The 20,906-nt window shown below is 42.1% G+C and overlaps 1 protein-coding gene across 1 annotated transcript; it reads right to left on the reverse strand.

Annotated features, from left to right (window-relative positions):
• Window positions 1–4,340: 4,340 nt before the first annotated feature.
• RPP40 (ribonuclease P/MRP subunit p40) lies at window positions 4,341–13,493 on the reverse strand. The gene is made up of 8 exons (XM_028122932.2): window positions 13,343–13,493; window positions 11,621–11,765; window positions 10,062–10,130; window positions 9,381–9,476; window positions 8,329–8,454; window positions 6,432–6,630; window positions 6,154–6,288; window positions 4,341–4,560 (listed from the first exon to the last, which is right to left on the reverse strand). Exons 1-8 carry the CDS (start codon window positions 13,463–13,465, stop codon window positions 4,362–4,364), a joined length of 1,092 nt encoding a protein of 363 aa, XP_027978733.1. The 5' UTR covers window positions 13,466–13,493; the 3' UTR covers window positions 4,341–4,361.
• Between the last annotated feature and the right edge of the window lie 7,413 nt (window positions 13,494–20,906).

The raw sequence follows: 20,906 nt of genomic DNA on the forward strand, positions 1-20,906 counted from the left end.
TTTGTCAGATTTATTCCTAAGTACATTTTTTAAGCTGTTATAAGTGTGGATTTTTAATTTCAATTTCTAATTGTTGCCACATATACAAACATGATTTTTGTATGTTGCTTTGTATCTTCCAACTTTGATAAAGTCACTTATTAGTTCTTTTTTTTTGAGCTTTTATATTTGAGTTTATTATGCATTTAAAACACTGCTATAGTTGAATATTAAAACAAAAACAATAGCAAGTAGTGAGCTATGATTATAGTCCTTCACTCAGTCACTACTGCATATAAAATGCCAGCAGTGTTATTCACTGGCCCCATTAAGAGGTCTACTTATTAGTTCTAATACATACTTGGTAGACTCCATTGTACATTTTTTTCCATTGTACATTTTCTACATGTCTGAAGATAATGTCACCTGTGAATAAAGGCAATTTTTTCTTTCCAATCTGGATGTCATTTCTTTCTTGCCCAGTTGTGTAGTCTAGAATCTCCTGTACAACATTGGCTAGAGACCTCCCTATTTGTTCCTGATGTTAGGGGGAAAGTATTCAACCTTTTACAATTAAGTATAATGTTAGCTCTAGGGTTTTTGTAGATGCCCTTTATCAAATTGGGGAAGCTCCCTTTATTCCTAGTTTGCCTGAGTTTTTCTCAGAAATAGATGGTCAATTTTGTCAAATGATTTTTCTGTTTTGAGATGATTATGCGAATGCTAAATCAACCCTGCATTCCCAGGATAAATCCCATGACTATGATATATTATCTTTTTATTATATCATAGGATTCAATTTACTAAACTTTTCCTTAGAATTGTTGTACCTATGTTTATGTGGAATATGGCTTTGTAGCTTTTCTTGTTTTGTTTGTCTGGCTAATAATTTTGGTCCCAGAGTTATGCTGGCCTCACAGAATGAATTGGAAATTATGCCACTTTGATTTTTTGGAAGTTTGTGTAGAATTGGTATTATTTCTTCTGAAGTTTTTCGTAAAACTCATCACTAAAGCCACCTGGGCCTGGATTTTTGTTAAAGGAAGGTTTTAAAACTCCAATTTCAATTTTTTTAAATGAAGATTTCATTTATTTGAGAAAGAGAGCAAGAGAGAATGCACAAGCAGGGGGAGGGGCAGAAAGAGAGGGAGAAGCAGGCTCCCCGCTGAGCAGGGAGCCCAAAGTGGGTCTCTATCCCAGGACCCTGGGATCATGACCTGTGCTGAAGGCACATGCTTAACCAATTGAGTCACCCAGGCACCCCTGCAATTTCTTTTGTAGGGCTATTCAGGGTATCTATTTATTTTTTAGTGTACGCTGGTAATTTGTATCTTTCAAGGAATTTGTCAATTTCATATTCCTTTCAAGGAATTTGTCAATTTCATCAATGATGTTGAATTAGGGGCATAAAGTTGCTCCTAATATTCCTTTTAATATCTGTAGGATCTGTACTGATGTTACTTCTCTCGTTCCTTATATATATTCCTTGGTCATTTGCGTTTTTTTCCCCTCACCAATCTGGTTGGAGGTTTATCAATTTTATTGGTCTTTTTTTCCCAAAGAACAAACTTTGGATTCATTGATTGTTCTCTATTGTTTTTGTCTTTTATTTCATTGATTGCCTCTTTGATCTTTATTATTCCTCTCCTTTTGCTTACCTTGTATTTAATTTGCTTTTCTTTTTCTAGTTTCTTAAAGTGGAAACTCAGGTCACTGATTTGAGACCTTTCTTCCTCCCTAATACAGGTATTTAATACTGTAAGTTTCCCTCTAAGTACTGCTTTAGTGGTAACCCATAATTTCTTATTCACTTCAAATTACTTTCCAATTTCTCTTTAGGTCTCTTTGACTTGTTAGTTTCCAAATATTTGAGATTGTCAAGGATCTTTCTGTTACTGATTTCTAACATAATTCCTCTGTGGCCAAAGAATATACTTAGTATGATACTTTCAAATTTGAGACTTTTTTAATGGGCCCTAATGTGGTCTATCTTCATAAATATTCCATGTACACTCTCATGTTCTGCTGTGGTAGGTGGAATGTCCTATAAATATCAACCAGGTCAAATTGGCTGTTATCATTGTTCAAATAGACTACATTTTTGTTCTGCCAACTTGCTCCATCGGTTTTAGAAAGTGGATACTAAAATCGTTGATAATTGTGTATTTGTCCATTTTTTCCTTGCAGTGTGATCCGCTTTTGCTATCATTTAGGATTGCTGTCAGTTACATTAACAGACCCATTATCAGTATGACATAAGCTTTAATCCCTGTTAATATTCCTTGCTCTAAAATCTTTTTTTGTTAATATACACATTCCAGCTTTCTTTTGACTAGTGTTAGCATGGGGTATCTTTTTCTATCCTTTTACTTTTAACCTACTTGTATCTTTAAAGTACATTTCTTGAAGGCAGCGTTTTTTTAAATCCAATCTGATAATCTCTGCCTTTTAATTGGAGCATTTAGACTGTTTACATTTAATAGGACTATTGATATGGATAGGTTGACCATATGGTTAAATGACCTATGGATAGGTCATTCCCAGTGCTCTCCAACCCTTTGTGTAGATCTAGATTTCCATCTGGTATCATTTTCCTTCTGCCTGAAGAACACCCTGTAATTTTTCTTGTAATGTGTTATCTGCTGGTGATAGTCTTTTGCAAGTCTGAAAACATCCTTACTTCTTCCTTTATTCTTTTCTCAGTGGTACCTAGTCAGCTGTTATGTTAGTCAATCCGCTGAACTCTCAATTATGGTATTCCTTATTCCTAGATTTCCACTTGGTACTTTTCCCAATCTACTTGACCATTTTTACAATTATGTTCTTTAATCTCCCCTATTTCTTTAAATATAAAATATATTTTATATTATGTCTGGTGAATCTTAAGAGCTTAAGTCTTTGTCGGCCTGCTTCTTCTGTCCATCATTTCTGCTAGCTCTTGTCTATCTTATGTTTGTGATTTTTGATTGTGAACTTATATCCTTGAAACTGTTTCTGAGTTCCTCCAAAGACACAAAGTTTTGCTTCTGTCAGTCACCTGGAGGGCACTAAAAACCTGGTATCACTTTAAATTTCTGGTCACACACACACACACACACACACACACACACACACACACATTCCTTCTCAGGGAAGATGGAGATGTATTCTCTCAGGATAGGCAATCTTCCTTGCTATCTGGGGGGAGTGGGGGAGGACAAGGGGAGATTGGAGAGGGAGGAGGCAGGCAGATTTGTTCATAGTTCACCCTTAGTAAGTCTATCTTTTTGGGGTCTCAACTTCATGAGATCTCCTATTATCCCTCCCACTTTGGGCAGGCCCTAAGCTTTGTCTCCTATGCTACTGCCCCTTTCCCACTCCAGATGATGAAAAACAAAGTTTAATTAGGTATTTGGCAAATGTCCCTAAGGGCAAAAAGTGGCCCCAGTGTCCTAATTACCTCTTTGTGCTTCTACTTCCATTTAAAATTTTTTGAGACTTATAGCTCACTGATCCATTTTTAAAAATGGTTCTTGATATATATTCCAGAAGTTTTAGTTGTTCTCAGCTGGTCTTTATCATCCATAGTGCTAGGGGAAAAAATTCTTTCAACTTGTTCTTTACAATATCCAGTATCCAAATACCCCTCTCTTGATCCAGAGGCAAGAGTGAGAACACACACTTAGGAACCAGCTGGCCTGAGGTCAGGTCTCAGACTCACAAGCAGTGTGACCTTGGTAGCTCATTTATACTCTGTGCTGTTGATGCAAGAAATAAATGAGGTAGGGGCGCCTGGGTGGCTCAGTTGGTTAAGCGTCTGCCTTCGGCTCAGGTCATGATCCTGGGGTCCTGGGATTGAGCCCCACATCAGGCTCCCTGCTCAGCCGGAAGCCTGTTTCTCCCTCTCCCACTCCCCCTACTTATGTTCCCCCTCGTGCTGTCTCTCTCTGTCAATTAAATAAATAAATAAAATCTTTTTTAAACAAATAATAAATGAGGTAAAATACAATCAGTACTTAAAGCAGGGCTGGCTCTGAGAAGTATGATATAAGGACTTATTTTTATTATGTGAAAAAGTTGTAATCATACACCCGAGTAACAGCACACATCTTACCCAATGGTCTAAGAACACCTGTTCCCTGGGCACCCTAGTCCACTCTACCACGCAGTAACCCACACCTCTGTACTTACACTGGCACTGACCAGGGGTAATCAACTATGAGCTATTCACTGGATGTCAGTCCCAGCTACACTCACAGGATGGGCCCTAAGAATGCTAATGGATGCTGATCTAAAAAATGCCATCATCATACAAACCTGAGTGAACACACAGTCCTTTACCATTAACAAAATCTGAAAGAAAGCACGAACATAAACAAACATGATTTTAAATTTTGTATTTTTTACGGTGGACAGTCATCATTCGCCCCAACAGCCATCTGAAGCCAATAGTCCTGATTATTAAAAATCACGAAGTTGTATAAATGTTCTCCTCCTTTTCGAAAACCATGTTCATTTTCTCTCCACGAAACAGGACTGTCTGCAAAGCCTTGTACTGACAACGTAATCCAAGGAGCTAACTTGGGCTCATCAAAGTAGTGACTGAAAAAGAAAGATAAATCTTAACAAACAGGGAGGGCTAGGAATGTTCACATTTTTTTACTTATTCAGGATAAGTGATATTTCTGATGTTCCAATGAAGCTTAGGCCTTAGCTTTTATTTATAAGGATTAAGAGATGCAAATTACATTCCTGATCCTATGTGGTGTATTCAGTAAATGTTAACCAATTACAGAATGCCCAAAACCAACTTCAGCAGTACCTACGCTTACTGTGGAACATCATTTAAGATGCGAAAACAAAACAAAAAGTGTACAGGAATAGTTTCCCTCCATTTAACAGTGCTGTTCAGTCTGTTAACTGAAACACTGCAGAATAATTTACTGGATTTAAAAAATAATCCAGGATGCCCGGGTGGCTCAGCTGGTTAGGCGACTGCCTTCGGCTCAGGTCATGGAGTCCCACGATCGAGTCCCGCATCGGGCTCCGCCTCTCCCTCTGACCTTCTTCCCTCTCATGCTCTCTCTCTACCATTCTCTCTCTCTCTCAATAAATAAAAATCTTTAAAAAAATAAAAAAAAAATTAAATTAAATTAAATTTAAAAAAATCCAGTCTTCTTGGGGTGCCTGGGTGGCTCAGTCGGTTACATGTCTGCCTTTGGCTCAGGTCATGATCCCGAGGTCCTGGGATCAAGCCCCACATCGGGCTCCCTGCTCCGCGGGAAGCCTGCTTCTCCCTCCCCCACTCTTCCTGCTTGTGTTCACTCTCTCACTCTCTCTCAAATAAATAAAAATCTTAAAAAAAAAAAATCCAACCTTCTTATTGAGGAAAATGAAAGTACTAAACTAATATATGAAAAAGGGTATTGGGCTTAAAAAAGAAAACCCTCAAGATTTAAATCTTAAGACATTTAAAAAGTGAAGATTGATGGGTGCCTTGGTTAAGCATCCAATTCTTAATCCGACCTCACGTCTTGATCTTAGGGTCATAAGTTCAAGCCTGGCATTAAGCTTATTTAAAAAAAAATAAAAAGTGAAGACTGAGAAGGCATTATGTTTGCTTCATGGTCTTTTCAATATGGAATCAGAGTTTCCTGACAGTAGATAAAATGTAGCGTCTTATTTATAGAGTACCTTCTCAAATGAAAAACCCCATACTGCCTTGTCCAATCCTTGGCATGTTAATGACGCCTAGGGCTTCACAGGATGTCAGGGCCAGAAGAGATCTTAGACATGATTTGGATTCAAAAGTGGTCAACTTGTTTTCAAAATAAAACATCTGCAGAACTCGAACATTTAAAACAGATCATAGTGTGTCCCACAGAGTACTGCTGTTTTCTTAAGTGATAGTACAACTTCCGGAGCACAAGAAAAATGAGTAATTTGTTTTCAAGAAGCTTAGTTAAACCCTGCTCTTTGTCTTTTCATAAGGACAAGTATTTGGCAATACAATTTTCCTATCACCAAGGACAGTTAAATCATTTAAGATGATAATATTACCACACTGTGAGCCCAAGCAAGGAAAAAAGTGGAAACATGTGTGAGAGTACGCTGCAATCTGGAACAGTAGCGCTGCCCCTAAAATGTCATGTGGGTACAGACAAGCAAGATATAAAAGGCAAAAAGCGTTCTCACCACAGCTGTTCCAAGAGGAGACAGATCTTCTCTGGAAGTATGAAACCAGTGATTGTACACAGATAAGCTTTGGCCACCACTGTGCTTGGCTGAGGACAGCAATAGGTTGATATGAAGTTACTAGGCTCATTATTTCTGTCACACACACACAAAAGAAAGAAAGAAAGAAAGAAAACATATTTACATTTCCCGCATGATTCATTTTCAAAGTATAAACCCCTATGAAGAACAAGAAGTCAGCAAGAGCCTAAGCCCATAGCCCAGGAGCTGCTACGCACAGTTCTGCGTGGCTGAAGACAGCGCCAAGCCAGTCCAGAAGCTCTGGAGCGCTGCAGGCCGTCTCTGGCGCCCCCCGGAGGGCGCTGCTTCGCAGCACGGGGCACGGCAGCTCCGTCACGGTGCTCAGGGCTATTTTTGGCTGATGCTCCTGAATTCGGTAATTGGAAAAGTATGACATCATTGGGGATTCTTCCGCACCTTAAAAACACACCATACAAGGTCATCTGACTCCTGAGAGCAAGTACAGTGAATCCCTGAAACCGCCCCATTCCCATGTGAGATTTCTGGGGAGCAGGTGAGATGAAGTAATGCAAAAGGGAGTGGTGCAAAGCTGTATTCAAATTAAAATCATTTAAGTTGCTTTCGGCTCCTTGTGCCAAAGTTCCCTAAACATTCATTTCCTTTCCTTTTTCCTGGAAAAGCATAATCCTTTCAGATGCAACCCCATATTAGTTTCAGCATTTGCTCTAGTAAGAAAATTTTGAGTTACTGAATACAAAAAAGTGCTACTCGTGGCTAAATAAAATTAGTGAACTCTACAGAGAGGAGTTTATTTGCATAATCTCTGTAAAGGAAACACAAGAGGAACTGAATGATGGCAGAATCTCATTTAAGCTTGTCTTTAAAAACCCAGTAAAATCCAACTTATCTTCAAGGATTTTCCAACAGCCTTGGAAGACAGAAATAGTGGCCCCCTTGGGAGCAAAAGTCAGGCTTGCTTCACGTCCAGTGTAATAGAAATAATCTGCTCCCTTCCCCCAGCCCCAACCCTCCGCCCCAGAGCAAAGGCCCGCAGGCTTACTAGCCAGGATGTAAGACTGGAGTTCCTGCAGCTCAGGATTCCTCTCCTGTAATGCAGCCCATGGCACATGTCGTATCCCCTGGCCCACTGTGTGTCACCCTGTAGGTAGTGGGACCTGCTGCACTACGGCCACTACTGTGAGTAATTCAATCCCAAGTCTTGTGTCTTCTGCCAGCATCCATGAGACTGTGCTGGCTAACTACTTGGCGTACAAGTGAGGAAAATCTTGGACTTTCTCCAGTTCTTGACAAGCCCTTAGAATAATTAGGAGCCTTAGGAACACAGAGCTCTCCAGAACCAAAAGCACACATGGTCCTCAATGAAGACTTCATGCAACTGTCTGTCAGTCTGCCTGCCCTCCTGTATCTCTACCCTAAGGAGAAGCACTAAAGCATTACAGACTAAAGACTCATAGGGGCAGCCTGGAGCACCCTGTGACCAGAAACGTCCCACACAGAGCAGATGCATAGGCATATTTCCAAAATGGACCTATGTGCCTCCCTATCCTCCAAAAATGAATATGACACCATCACAACTGTGATGATCTGACTCGTTACAATCTTGTGATGGACCAAAGCTACACTCTAAAAGGAGCAAGGTGCATGGAAGTTGTCGGCACGTCACCACGTTTGGTGACCAAACACCCCACTAAATTTCACGTTCTAATAAATTCCAAGTTACAACAAATTTCGTCTGACATTTAATGGCATGCCTGATTTGGACCCTGAAATAATCAACAGTTTGTGTTTATAATTTGTGTTATTTTAAAACATACCGCCAAGGCTGTTTGAGGTAAGGTGTAGGAAGGAAGGGGAGAGACATATAAAAGTTAACTGCTCTGAAGCCACTCTCAAGATCTCTGGATTGACACATAACCCAAGGAGGTGGAGGCAGATGGCCGCATGCCTACATCATCCCAAACTATGGCTCCCGGGAATGGCAGGGGGCCCGAAGCAGATTCCCGAATAATGTTTATGCACATATGTACACAATATCCTAGACCACAGGGATGAATCACAATTCAATACTCCATTACTCCCCTTTAATTAATGACTAGATTTCCAAATCACTGTACGGTTACATATTTTCCATACCTGTATGATGCCAAGCCAAAAGAAAATCAAATTTCAATGGCTTCTTTTCTTTGAAGGACCAAGATATTCTTTCATACTTCTTAGAATTCAGGTTAAAGGATAAATCCATCAAATCAATGGAAACAACTAAAAAAATGGAAAGAGGAATAAACAGTTCATTCATATACACACAGCCTACCCTGTGGAAAAAGTGCTGTATTAAAAAGCATCAGAATTTTTGGAAGTTTTATGACTAGCAAAAATTATTTTGTTCTTGCACTCCTTTGGTTTACCAAATCAAAACTCTGCCTTTCATGGGCATTTCTAGCATTGACAGTAACAACAAATGTTTTAAATTCATACTTTTCCGAGGTCAAAGCCCAAGGGCAGAGGTTTGGGAGGTCAATCCTAATCTACCCAAGGATGTGACAGCCTGTCATTCATGTTCAAGCCGGACAATATCGGCAGAACCGTATCTCTTCAGTCATGGGGGTGGGGGTGTCTCTACTAGTAATCATAAAAAACCTGGGGAAAGTAAAGGAAATTCTTTATTAAGAACAAGCTGTAGACTCTTATCTTGGGTTCATTACTTTGATTTTTGACCCAAAACATATATTTAATGGACCATTCCAATTCTGTGATCCTTATAAGATGCAGCCCACAGCCGAAAAGAAACAGAACAGCAAACTTAGTCTCTCCAAAGCTCAACCTAGAGCCTCGTGGGTCAGAAGTTTTAAAGACAAGAAAAAGCCATACTCCTGGGCGCCTGGGTGGCTCAGTCGTTAAGCGTCTCCCTTCGGCTCAGGTCATGATCCCAGGGTCCTGGGATCAAGCCCTGCATCGGGCTCCCTGCTAAGCGGGAAACCTGCTTCTCCCTCTGCCACTCCCCCTGCCTGTGTTCCTGCTCTCGCTATCTCTCTCTGTCAAATAAATAAATAAAATCTTAAAAAAAAAAAAAAAAAAAGCCATACTCCTTCTGAACAAAGAGAACAGTGGCAATTCAAACATTTACATTGAAATTGCTACAGGAAGATTACTGACTTGTTAGAAACTGATGAGAGCGTAATACTTACTAAACTTCATGATTTTTCTGCCAGAATACTGAGATGGACGACCTTGAAGACCAGTTTCTTCGTAAGTATCTTTATCCAGTGATAAAATTAATTTCCCTATAAGTCAAATAGTTCCCATAAAAGAGATGTTAAAAATATGACATGTTCTCTGATTAAAAGAAAGCACAGCCCATCGAGCAGTTAAATATGAGGGTAATAAACTGCATACAAGGATCTTCTTTATGATACAAGGATATTATTTATACATACATCCTATTTATGTACAAGAATATTTTAACCTATTATACATACAAGGATATTATTTATGACAGTGAAACAAATTATCTAAACTTCTATTAAAGATGGAATAGTTAAACAAATCATGGTTACCTCTTCACTAGAATACCTTCAAAATATTAAAAACAGTAAGTCAGAACCATATGCCCTGATATGGAAAGATGTCTATGACATATTGAGATAAAAGAAAATTGAGAAACAATGTGGTACAATGTGATTTATGTTAAAAAAAAAACAAAAAACAAGCTTTATGTGTGTTTATAAATTCATAGAAAATGTCAAGAAGAATAAAAACCAACCTGTTAAAAACAGTTCATTCTAAGAAGGGGACTGAATCTGGAGATTTGACTTTTTTTTTTTTTACAGTACTTCTTTTAAAATTAAAGAAAAAGTGAGTGTTGTTACCGTCTGGCAGCAGGGCCACAGTATTATCTTCATCGATATTTGTATTGTATGTTAGTGCACAGCACGAACCTGTAAGAAGTCCAGATGAGAAATTAAAAAAAAAAAAAATCACACCTGCAAGAAGTTAGTGGATTCTCTTCACATGATAACATATCTGCCAGGTGAGTAAGGGTCAGTATCCACCACAGCTCCAGCTCCCTCAATAAACCTAAAACCTGGGGCGCCTGGGTGGCTCAGATGGTTAAGTGTCTGCCTTTGGCTCAGGGTTCGAGCCCCGCGTCGGGCTCCCTGCTCAGCGGGGAGTCTGCTTCTCCCTCTCCCCACTCGTGTTCTCTGTCTCAAATGAATAAATACAATCTATAAATAAATAACCCTAAAACCTGCCAAGGGTGAGCTCGAGGACACAGATGCCACACAACAGCTAGTTCACGCCCCCACCCAGGGCCTATTTGTGCCAGGTGACTACCATCAAGCAGGAAATGGACTCCGGGTGTGGTGTGTACCGCTGAGGGTGCTGGCCGAGAGGCACAAAGTAGAATACTAGGTCAGTGCACGCTCCTGAGAGGAAGAGTTCCAGGTAAAGATTCAAAATGTTCCAGGACCTTGTGTGAGGTTAGGAAAGCCACTCAGTCTCTGTGAACCTCAGTTTTCCTCACCTGTAAAATGGGGATCAGAGGCCTAACTCACAGAGCTGTTGCAAGAGTTCAACCTGGTTATGTAAAAGTGCTGTTACAGCCAGTGGCCACACTATTAACAAAGTAGCACCAAACTTCAAAATGGATGAAAGGACTCAAGTTGACGGGACCAAAGACAACACGCACGGCCAGCTTTGCAAACAGGGCCAGCAGCACCCGAATGAGAGGAACTGCAAGTCACTGGACTCTTCAGGGCTCCCTGCAGACAACGAACACGGAGCCTACAGCAAGAGAAGGGGCTTGCTTACTTCTAAGTACAGTGACTTACGTGGTGAGGGGGGAATCCCTAACGACAGTCTGAAATATGGTTTCAAACAAGTGCTCCCTAGGAAACAACTAGAACAAAGCCGCCAACCAGGCAGACATCAGTGGAAATGGGGTGGGGTGAGCAGAGAGGGTCAGAGCCACAAACTCGAAGCAGAAGACACTGAACCATAATGAGCACACCACCCAGTGAACAGCTGGGTGGCATCAGGAGATGAACCTTTCGAGACGGCTGAGTGGGGACTGCTAGGAACACAGTGGTCTTTGTGGCCACGCACCGACAGCAGTGTATCTGAACACACAGATCCCAAGGCTCTCTCCTCTCCCTGAATCCTTGTTTTAAGATGAGGGATAGCTTTACATTACAACATCCCCTTGCCACACTCGTGGACGAGTGTCATCAGAAACCACCACCTAAAGAGAGCAGGAGAAAAAGTAGGGTGAGCATACTGAGGGAGGGGGAGTGATGCACGCACTTGACCACACAGACTACCGCCACAGGCCCTATTTAAGACACGAGAAGAGCCGTGGTATCGTGATGTGATCTAACTATACTTCCTCATCTTGCCACATTCACAGACACGACAAGATTTTTCTTACCTTTCTTCACAAAGGTGTTGATGAATTCGTGTGTAATTAACTCATGAAGAGGTAAGTTCTTCACAAAGTAATAGGGTCCAGTTTCCATGACTAGGTTTTTCAGCTCTTTTGACAGAACCCCACATTCAGGAATCAGAAATGAAACCTATTGGAATGTGTAACATAAACCAGTCTTACTTTCATGTAGATCAGCCTCCAGCTTTTTAAGAGTGCTGTAACTTATGAGGGCTGCTAACTATTCCCCCACGGGTTTCTATAAAACTCTTACATTAATTTACTAGTCTCAGGAAAAGAGAAATTTGACAATTCACGTTTGTCATTTCCGTATCCAAACATTGAAGTTAAAGAAGCAAAAAAAAAAATTTAATGGCAAGCTTTTGCAAATAAACAATATGTTTTATACCCTGTCCACTGCTCTAATTAATTTTTAAGGCAATATGGTACAGTGGAATATCCCTAAATTTGTTTAACCTGGTACCAGGCTGGAATCAAAAGGACTGTCCCTTAGGGCATAAGGAAATTAGGGACATCAATCATTAAGAGGCTCCATGAAAGCAGAAGTGGTCCAGGCTGTTTCTATTTTCTAGACAGAAAAATTCTACAGATCAGCCTGGAAAAGATAAGATACACACCCCGATTGCTGCCCGTGATGAGCTTTTGTCTAAAGCAGAGATGTTAAACCTAAACGGTTTCAAATGTTGCCCAAAGTGCTCCCCACCTTGAAAAGCACTCTCCCAAAGCTCAAACACCAGTCTATTCCTAAGGGACCGGCCTCACCACCTGTGTCTTTGAGAAACTGCCATGACAGTCAGGTCTGGGTGGAGATGAGGCTGATGAATTTAAAGTGTAAAGGGCTAAAACCATTTTCAGGTTGAGTTTTTGGAGACCTCGCCACTTACATGGGTTGGTGAAACCGAGCCATTGGACACTTGACTGGCATTGGGGTTATTCTCTTCTCTTGCCGGATGCTAGATAATTAACCTCACTAAGGCCTCAACTTACACAAAGCACCCCCACGAGTGATCACATTTTCACGAAGCAACACCCATGTTAGCACCCCTGTAAAGCTCTTAAGTTGTGCTCGCAAGCAGGGCCACCACGGCGCATTTCTACACAAAGGTGCCGAACTGGAGCGCTTTGGCTGGAGACCACAGAAGACAGCAGGCAAAGTGGGAATGTTCTCAGATCTAAACCTAGCTCCCATAGTTTAGAAAAGCACGTGTTTCCTGGGTCCGGACTCGGCAAGACGCTCCCACGAGGGAGAAAGAATCAAGACGTGGAGAGGAGCGCCGAGTCCGGCCCCGATTTTCCACCGACCCGCGGCTCCACGTCGCACCCATCCCTCGCTCTTTAACTTCCCAGGCTCGGCCCCCACTCTCACGTCCCTCCCGGGAAAGCACCCCACCAGGGGCGGGACCAAAGAAGCAAGCGCGCTTTGGAGTCGGCAGGGGGCACGCCGCCCCGCCCCTCCCCTCCCCCCCGAGAGAAGAGGACACTGCCCCCGCCCCCGGAGCATCCTGGGAGTGGTAGTCCTGCAGTTCCGCAAGCGAGCAGTAAGGAGCAGTGAAGAGATTACAATTCCCAACATGCCTGGCGAGGGGCCCCGCCCCTCTGCGAGTCGAGGGCGGACCCGCCACTCAAAGCTGAATGCGATTTTGCCCAGACCTCCCCAGCTCCTGGGGATGAAGCGATGCCCGAGAGGCCAACGGCGGCCGAACTCACCCTGTAGTTGTGATAGTGCGTCTCCACAAGATGCCGGTGGCGCGACTTGTCGTGGCCGAAGTTGGATTTCTCGCAGACCAGCAAGTGCCGGGGAAACTCCCGCAGCCGACGCAGGGTGGCCATGCTCTCCCTGGCTTCGGCCCCGGGCCAGCCCGGCGCGCCCCGCCCCTCCTCTTCGCCCCGCCCCGCCCCTTGGGCATGCGCAGTACGGAAGCGCCGAGCCAGTTGCGCGGGGCCCGGGCTCCGTGTAGTAACTTTAGCAGAGGTTTGCCGTGCGTTACTGAAACCGCAAATTCATTACCTAACATGGAAATACCTGGCACCTGGAAACCTAGAACCTGCCTTTTCAAACCCATCTTTCTTGACTTGCCCTCCGTCCCTCCCTTGCTGCTGTCTCTTGCCCGTAAAGCCTCTCTCTGGTCCTTCCCAAAAGGTTAAGTAACTTTGTGCGGGAATAGAATGCACAGTTTCTGTTGGCCCTACAATACGACTCCTTCGGAACCACTTTAAGATCCCTTCTTAAAAATCCCGTCTGAGCGGTTGTTGGGGGTTGCAGTGAGAATTCATTTTTCCATAATTTTTCTGATCAGGTTCTGCATTAGTATATGTCTCTCAAACTGGAGTTATGTACAGCCCCAATTCTGTGCAGAAAGGATGCAAAACAGCAGACTGTGGTACAACATTCTGGAGCAGCAATTTTGCTATAAGATTCGGAACAACCGAAGTTAAGTAATTTACAAGGTAAGTATTTAAAAATTTTCAACTGAGACAAGGCTGGAGGAAGATCTTCTGCCAGTTAATGTCAGTAACCTGAGCCTGAAATGTCAGCCTGTCTCTGAGGAAACTAAGAAAAACATATTTCCCATTATTTTAAACAGGAAAGATGATCAGAAATAGGTCAATTGCAAAATTCTGCCAATTTTCTGAATCACAGTATGGCACCCAGATATGTTACAACTGTCATATTAGGATATAAAATGCTTAAAACACTACTTCTTGGGCGCCTGGGTGGCTCAGATGGTTAAGCATCTGCCTTCGGCTCAGGTCATGATCCCGGGGTCCTGGGATCGAGTCCCGCATCGGGCTCCCTGCTCCTTGGGAGCCTGCTTCTCCCTCTGCTTCTCTCTCTTTCTCTCCCTCTGTCTCTCATGAATAAATAAATAAAATCTTTAAAAAAAAAAACACTACTTCTTGGTCACCTCACATTTAAGTAGCAGTGGCCTCTCTGAGACCAACTATCCGACGTATATACCTTTGCTGATACTCCAAAATTTGCAAAGTGACTGGTGTGATTTTATGGTCTACTAACCAACGTGAAGGTTTTCTTGCAAGCCATTTAGTTTAAAATGTTTTATTATGGGGCGCCTGGGTGGCTCAGTCCGTTAAGCGTCTGCCTTCAGCTCAGGTCATGATCCCAGGGTCCTGGGATCAAGCCCCCACGTCAGGCTCTCTGCTCAGCCCGGAGCCACCTTCTCCCTCTCCCTGTGCCTGCCGCTCCGCCTGCTTGTGCCCTCTCTCTTTCTGTCAAATAAATAAATAAAATCTTTTTTAAAAAGCGTTTTATTAAGTTTTGAAAACTCAATATAAATTATATCAGCTGAAAATATACATATGAACAGCCACTATGCAGTTTGGGTATTCATAACTCAAGTGTTCTTCCAGGGAAACAGTACTTGAGGGTATGTTCTGGGGTGGGGTGTGCCTGTGTATGAAATAAAAGGCAAAAATCTCGTTTATTTTAAAGACTAAAGCTGTAACTTTAAGTAAATTTGGGACGGAAGAATCCTTTAAGCCTACCTCCACGGTGTTCTGGAGTTCTGTCTGTAATGATTCATTCATTTCTCCCTGCCTGCTGGGTCATTTCTATCAGCATACACACGTGCCTTAATGTTGTGCATTCCTCTGCATTCTCACCATTGTGTTTCTCTGCTCCATCAGAGCTTCCTCTCCGTACATTGTCTCCTGACCCCATTCCATTCTAGCTTTCCTCCAGACTACCTCACTGACTTGGCTTTTATCAAGGTCACCAATGATTTCCATTTTGGCAAATTCAAGGCCAAGTTTCTGTTCTTATCTCAGTCTTTTAGATGCACTTGATACAGATGATACAGTTGAGCACTTTGTATTAGCTATATTTTCTTATTTTCTGTATTCTTATTCTCTGATGCTCTGGCATCTGGGGTCTCACTGACCAGGGTGGGCCTGACCCCTCCCAGGTTAGCTAATTCCTAAAGATAGCAAATAACTTGAGCAATGAGCATGCCTTTCATTTGCAGACCTACTAATCTGGAGTTGACACCCTGAAACACCTCTTCTGTAAACTGTTACACTCCAGACTCCTTTTCCCCTGCCCTAATAACCCCAGGGCTGGATTCTAGATAACTGGGGACAGTCCCTACACTCCAGCGCCCATGGACACTCTTCAAACTAGCCAATCCTAAACCTACTTGGTCGGGTTACCCTGCCTCACTCATTCCTTCCCATAATAAAAGCACTAAGGGTTGCTCTCCCCTCACTCCCCCTGCCAACCCAGATGTGCTTGGCTTGCAGTGGTGGCTCTGCATGACCTGTCATTCCTCCTGATTCTAGGGAACTGTGAGTAAAAACTTCTTCCTTTAGGACAGTCATTTCTGTGCATGCTTGCCATACCTGTTAGAACAAATCTGTGGGTACATTTGAAAACACTTCTTGAAACAGTTCCCTCTGGAGTTTTGAGAACCTCCCTGCTCCTGGGCTCCCTCCCATCTCATTCTACCTCCCTCCTGCTTCACCTCCTCTAGGTCTCTAGTGATCCTTACCCTCCCCCATTCTCTTTCCTGCCCTTCCTCCCCACCCATCCCCCCCCCCCCCCGTGATCCCACGTGGTCTCTCAGCTTTCAGGACCATCTGTCCACTGAGAACTACCAGGCCTGGGTCCTCATCCCTGGGGTGGGGGGAGGGGGGCACCCAGGCATCATTCCTGACTCCTCTAACCTTCTCCCCCCCATACATGATCCCACTGCAAGTCTGTGGCTTGTTGGCTCTGCCTGCAACAGGCATCCTGGTTACAGCCTCTTCTGTCACCACTTCTAAACCAGTTTCAGCCACCTTGCCCTCTCTTGGTCTGCTGCCAAACACAGGCTCCTAACCACCTCCCTGCTTCCTGTCTGTTGCCCTCCTACAGTCTGTTCTCCACTCAGCAGCCAGGCTGATTTCTCAAAAACCTGAACAATGTGATACAGACACGGTTCATTTTAATGCACGTTACTTTACTGCGCTTTGCAGATACAGTGTTTTTAAGAAATTGAAGTTTTGTGGCAACCCTGTGTCGACGAAGTCTGATGGTGCTATTTTTCCAAGAGCTTCTGCTTCCTTTGTGTAACTGTCATATTTTGGTAATTCTTAGAATATTTCTAACTTTTTCATTATCATATTTGTTACAGTGATCTGTGATCAATGATCACAATTCTGAAAGCTCAGGCGATGATTAGCATTTTTTGGGCAATAAACAGTCTTTCAATCAAGGTATTTACTTTTTTAGACATAATGCTGTTATGCACTTAATAGATTACAGTATAATGTAAGCATGACTTTTTTTTTTTTACAGATTTAATTTATTATTTTAGAGAGAGTGAGCAGGGGGAAGAGCAGAGGGGGAGAGAGAGAGTAGAAAAGAATCTCAAACAGACTACATACCGAGTGTGGAGCCCAACATGGGGCTCGATCTCCCAACCCTGAGATCATGACTTGGGCTGAAACCAAGAGTCAGACACTTAACCAACTGAGCCACTCAGGCGCCCCTAAGCATAACTTTTATATGCACTGGGAAACCAGGAAATTTATTTGACTCACTTTATGTGGTTGGCTGGAATCAAACCCGCAATATCTCAGAGGTAGGCCTGCATATGCTACCCACCCCCTATTTAAACCCTGCCTGGCTTTAAACTGGCTTTTCACGGCAGTAGAATAAAAGCTTATAGATTACCTGGCCCCTGCCTCCCTTTACAGCCTCATCTCCTACCCTTGCTTGTTCATACAATAATTTTCTGAATTTCTGGTATCTAGAGCTGAAAGAAATCTTAATTGACCAACAGATACTAGATCATAGATTCGAGAGCATAGCAAAAGTCTAAGAATGATGGGCCAGAAATGGCAAAAATAAATAAGTAAGAAAGAAAAGCACAGGAAATGAAACATAACTGATTTGTGTATATATATATATATATATATATATATATATATACACCCAAAAGAATATAGTAGCAAAATAACTTTTAAAAAAACCAAGCCAACAAAAAATAAATAAAAATATTCTTTTTTTGCAAAAAAAATACCTTTGATTATATTCTAACAACACAAAAATATACTTAGTAAATCTACAAGGACAATTTTAGATCGCATTTTGGGGCTACAATGCAATAAAATTAGAAGTACAGAAACAGAATTTAAAAATGCTCAACTCTGTGAAAATGTTAGAATATTATTTTACATAAATTAATGCCTGGGTCAGTGTACAAATTCAAAACACAAATACAGTACCTGTAAATATACAGTTGACCCTTGAACAACGCAGAAGTTAGGATGCTGACACCCCCCCCACTCCATGCAATCAGAAATCCATATCTAACTTTTGTTTTTTTTTTAAGATTTTATTTATTTATTTGAGAGAGAGAGAATGAGAGACAGAGAGCATGAGAGGGAAGAAGGTCAGAGGGAAAAGCAGACCCCCCGCTGAGCAGGGAGCCCCATGTGGGACTCGATCCTGGGACTCCAGGATCATGACCTGAGCCGAAGGCAGTCGCTTAACCAACTGAGCCACCCAGGCGCCCCATATCTAACTTTTGACTCCCCCTCCAAACTTAATTACTAATAGCCTACTGTTGACTAGAAGCCTTACTGAGAACATAAACAATAAATTAACACATTTTGTGTATGTGTATTATATACTGTATTCTTACAATAAAGGAAACTAGGGAAAAAACGTTAAAATAATGAAGGAAAATACATTTACAGTACTGTACTGTAAAAAATCCACAGATAAGTGGACCCGCAGACTTCAAACCCTGTATTATTCAACGGTACATGCAAATATATTGGATCTATATTGGTGAAAGGAGAGAACTCTCCAACTCTGAAGCTCCTGGATATGTTTGTTCTTCGGTACGCGTGCTAACCTGAAATCACCTAACATCACCCCATTACAGGTGGGAGTGGCAGGGAAGATGGTGCTGAGAACTGTAGCTGTTGAAGACACCGGTAGTAAATCAGAGGCCTCCCCTCCTGCCAAGCCTAAACTTGACCTCACAGTCCTTTCCAGCCCAGGGCTCCAGGCATCTGCCACAAATGGATGGGTGTTGGTGTATACAAGGCAGCCGGGGAACTGGATCCAGCAGCCACAGCGGAAAACATCAGTGGCCCCCAAGAAGGGTATGTGAGCCACCCCCCAAGCGAGGACTTGAATCCCTGGCATTCTGGGAAGGGCTCAGAGCCAGAATGCCTCCTGTCCTCTCCCTTTGGCTGGTTGGAATTTGGTGGAGCACGTGCACATATTAACAATGGCAACTACGTGGACTGTGTTCAAGTGTACGGTGGAAGTGTACAAATGAAGTGTACAAATGAAGGCGTACTTTAAAAACAGAACACAATGTCATATGTCAATTATATCTCAAGAAAGCTGGGGGAAAAAACACAGAACAGTCACACCGTCTGACTAAAGCTCTGTCACATATGTTCAAATAACAATTTTGGAAGAGAATTTGGAAATGGTTGACATTTTTTATAAAGCCCATTCTTTTATTTTGTTTAAAGGGAAAAAACATATGTTTAGAAGTAAATTGGGATGTAAAAAATGTAAATCTTAGCTATTCAGGGACTTCAGATGTCTAAAATGAGGCATTTCTGTGTACCTTGGATTTTGCTATAATGTGAAAACTATTAATCCATAATTCAGTTGATGAAATAATATACATTAACAGAGAAAGGAGTAATCACTATAATTTTATATATAATTATCAATAATTATGTAATAATGTATATATTACGTATACAATATTGAACACCTATAATGAATCAGGCACTACTCCAAGCACTTTATTTATTTATTTTTTTTTAAAAGATTTTATTTATTTATTGGACAGAGAGAGAGGGAACAGAAGCAGCGGGAGAAGGAGAGGGAGAAGCAGGCTTCCCGCTGAGCAGGGAGCCCGATGTGGGGCTCGATCCCAGGACCCTGAGATCATGACCTGAGCCGAAGGCAGACGCTTAACGACTGAGCCACCCAGGCGCCCCTCCAAGCACTTTATATTAATTATCTCACAAGAATCCTCTCTGAGGTAAGTTTTAGTATCTTAAACTTAGAGGCTAATTAGTAAACAATGCATAGAATTGAATAAGAAACTTTATTTTTATTTTTTTTAAAGATTTTATTTACTTATTTGACAGAGAGAGACACAGCGAGAGAGGGAACACAAACAGGGGGAGTGGGAGAGGGAGAAGCAGGCTTCCTGCCGAGCAGGGAGCCGGATGCAGGGCTCCATCCCAGGACCCGGGGATCATGACCTGAGCCCAGGGCAGATGCTCAACAACTGAGCCACCCAGGCACCCCTGAATAAGGAACTTTAAAATGTGAAAGACTCTCAAAAAATACAACGCGGAAAGAGAAAGGGAAGGGACAAGTATATTTGGCACATACATCTGTAGAAAGTCGAAACTTGCAAAGCTAAACATTATACTATTTAGATACATATGTGGCAAAATTATAATGAAAGTGGAATAATAATTGTTTAAAATTTCAGATGAATGACTCTCTAGGAGGGGAGGCAAAGAGTTGTATTTGGGAAGGGCCATGCAGAGGGCATCAAAGGTAGTGGTAAAATTTTATTAAGCAGGTGACAGATACAGAATGTCTATTTGTATACCATATAATTTTGTATGTGTAAAACAATTCATCATTTGTAAAAATTTTAAACCGCTTTCTTGAGATACAATTCATGTCCTGTATAATTCATTCATTTAAAGTGTATAATTTAATGGTTTTTAGTCTATGCACAGATGTGTGTAACTGGCACGAGTCAATTTTGGATCCTTTTCATCACATCAAAAAGAAACTCCCTGTAGCTGCTAGGCTCCCACCTGACTACCCTGGCTCTAGGCATCCATTCATCCATCCCTCTAGATTTGTCTTTTCTGGACAGTTCATACAAATGGAATCCTATAATATTTAGACTCTTGCGACTGGCTTCTTTCCCTCAGCATAATGTTCTCCAGGTTCGTCCAAGTTGCAGCAGGGTGGGTACTTCATTCCTTCCTATATCTGGCACAATAAAAATTTGTCTTGACTGCTGGTGCTTGGAGAAAAATAACTTAATTAGAAGGAAATGAGAACGATGAAGATTTCTCTGCCGATTCTAACGGCTCTTAAACTACTTCCGGCATCTGTAGAAGTGGATGGCACTGGTTCTTGTTCCACAATATGACTTCCTTTTTTTCCAAATCTGTGGAATACTAAACTGTGGGGTGAATGTTTGATTCCCCCAGTGAATGCGAATGAGGCAGAGAGTGGAAGAAGAGTTATTTTATGAGGAAA

Source organism: Eumetopias jubatus, unplaced genomic scaffold, assembly GCF_037043125.1.
Source record: "Eumetopias jubatus isolate StellerSeaLion01/CBP00866 unplaced genomic scaffold, mEumJub1_p1.0 scaffold_6, whole genome shotgun sequence".
In the NCBI taxonomy this organism is placed as follows: domain Eukaryota; kingdom Metazoa; phylum Chordata; class Mammalia; order Carnivora; family Otariidae; genus Eumetopias; species Eumetopias jubatus.

Excerpts from the sequence above, each read along its gene's own strand:
- RPP40 (XM_028122932.2), bottom strand. The coding sequence starts at position 13,465 with ATGGCCACCCTGCGTCGGCTGCGGGAGTTTCCCCGGCACTTGCTGGTC. Across the intron at positions 8,455-9,380 it reads CAGAAAAATCATGAAGTTTA|TTGTTTCCATTGATTTGATG; the intron begins GTAAGTATTACG and ends CCATTTTTTTAG. Across the intron at positions 4,561-6,153 it reads CTCCTCTTGGAACAGCTGTG|TCACTACTTTGATGAGCCCA; the intron begins GTGAGAACGCTT and ends TTTCTTTTTCAG.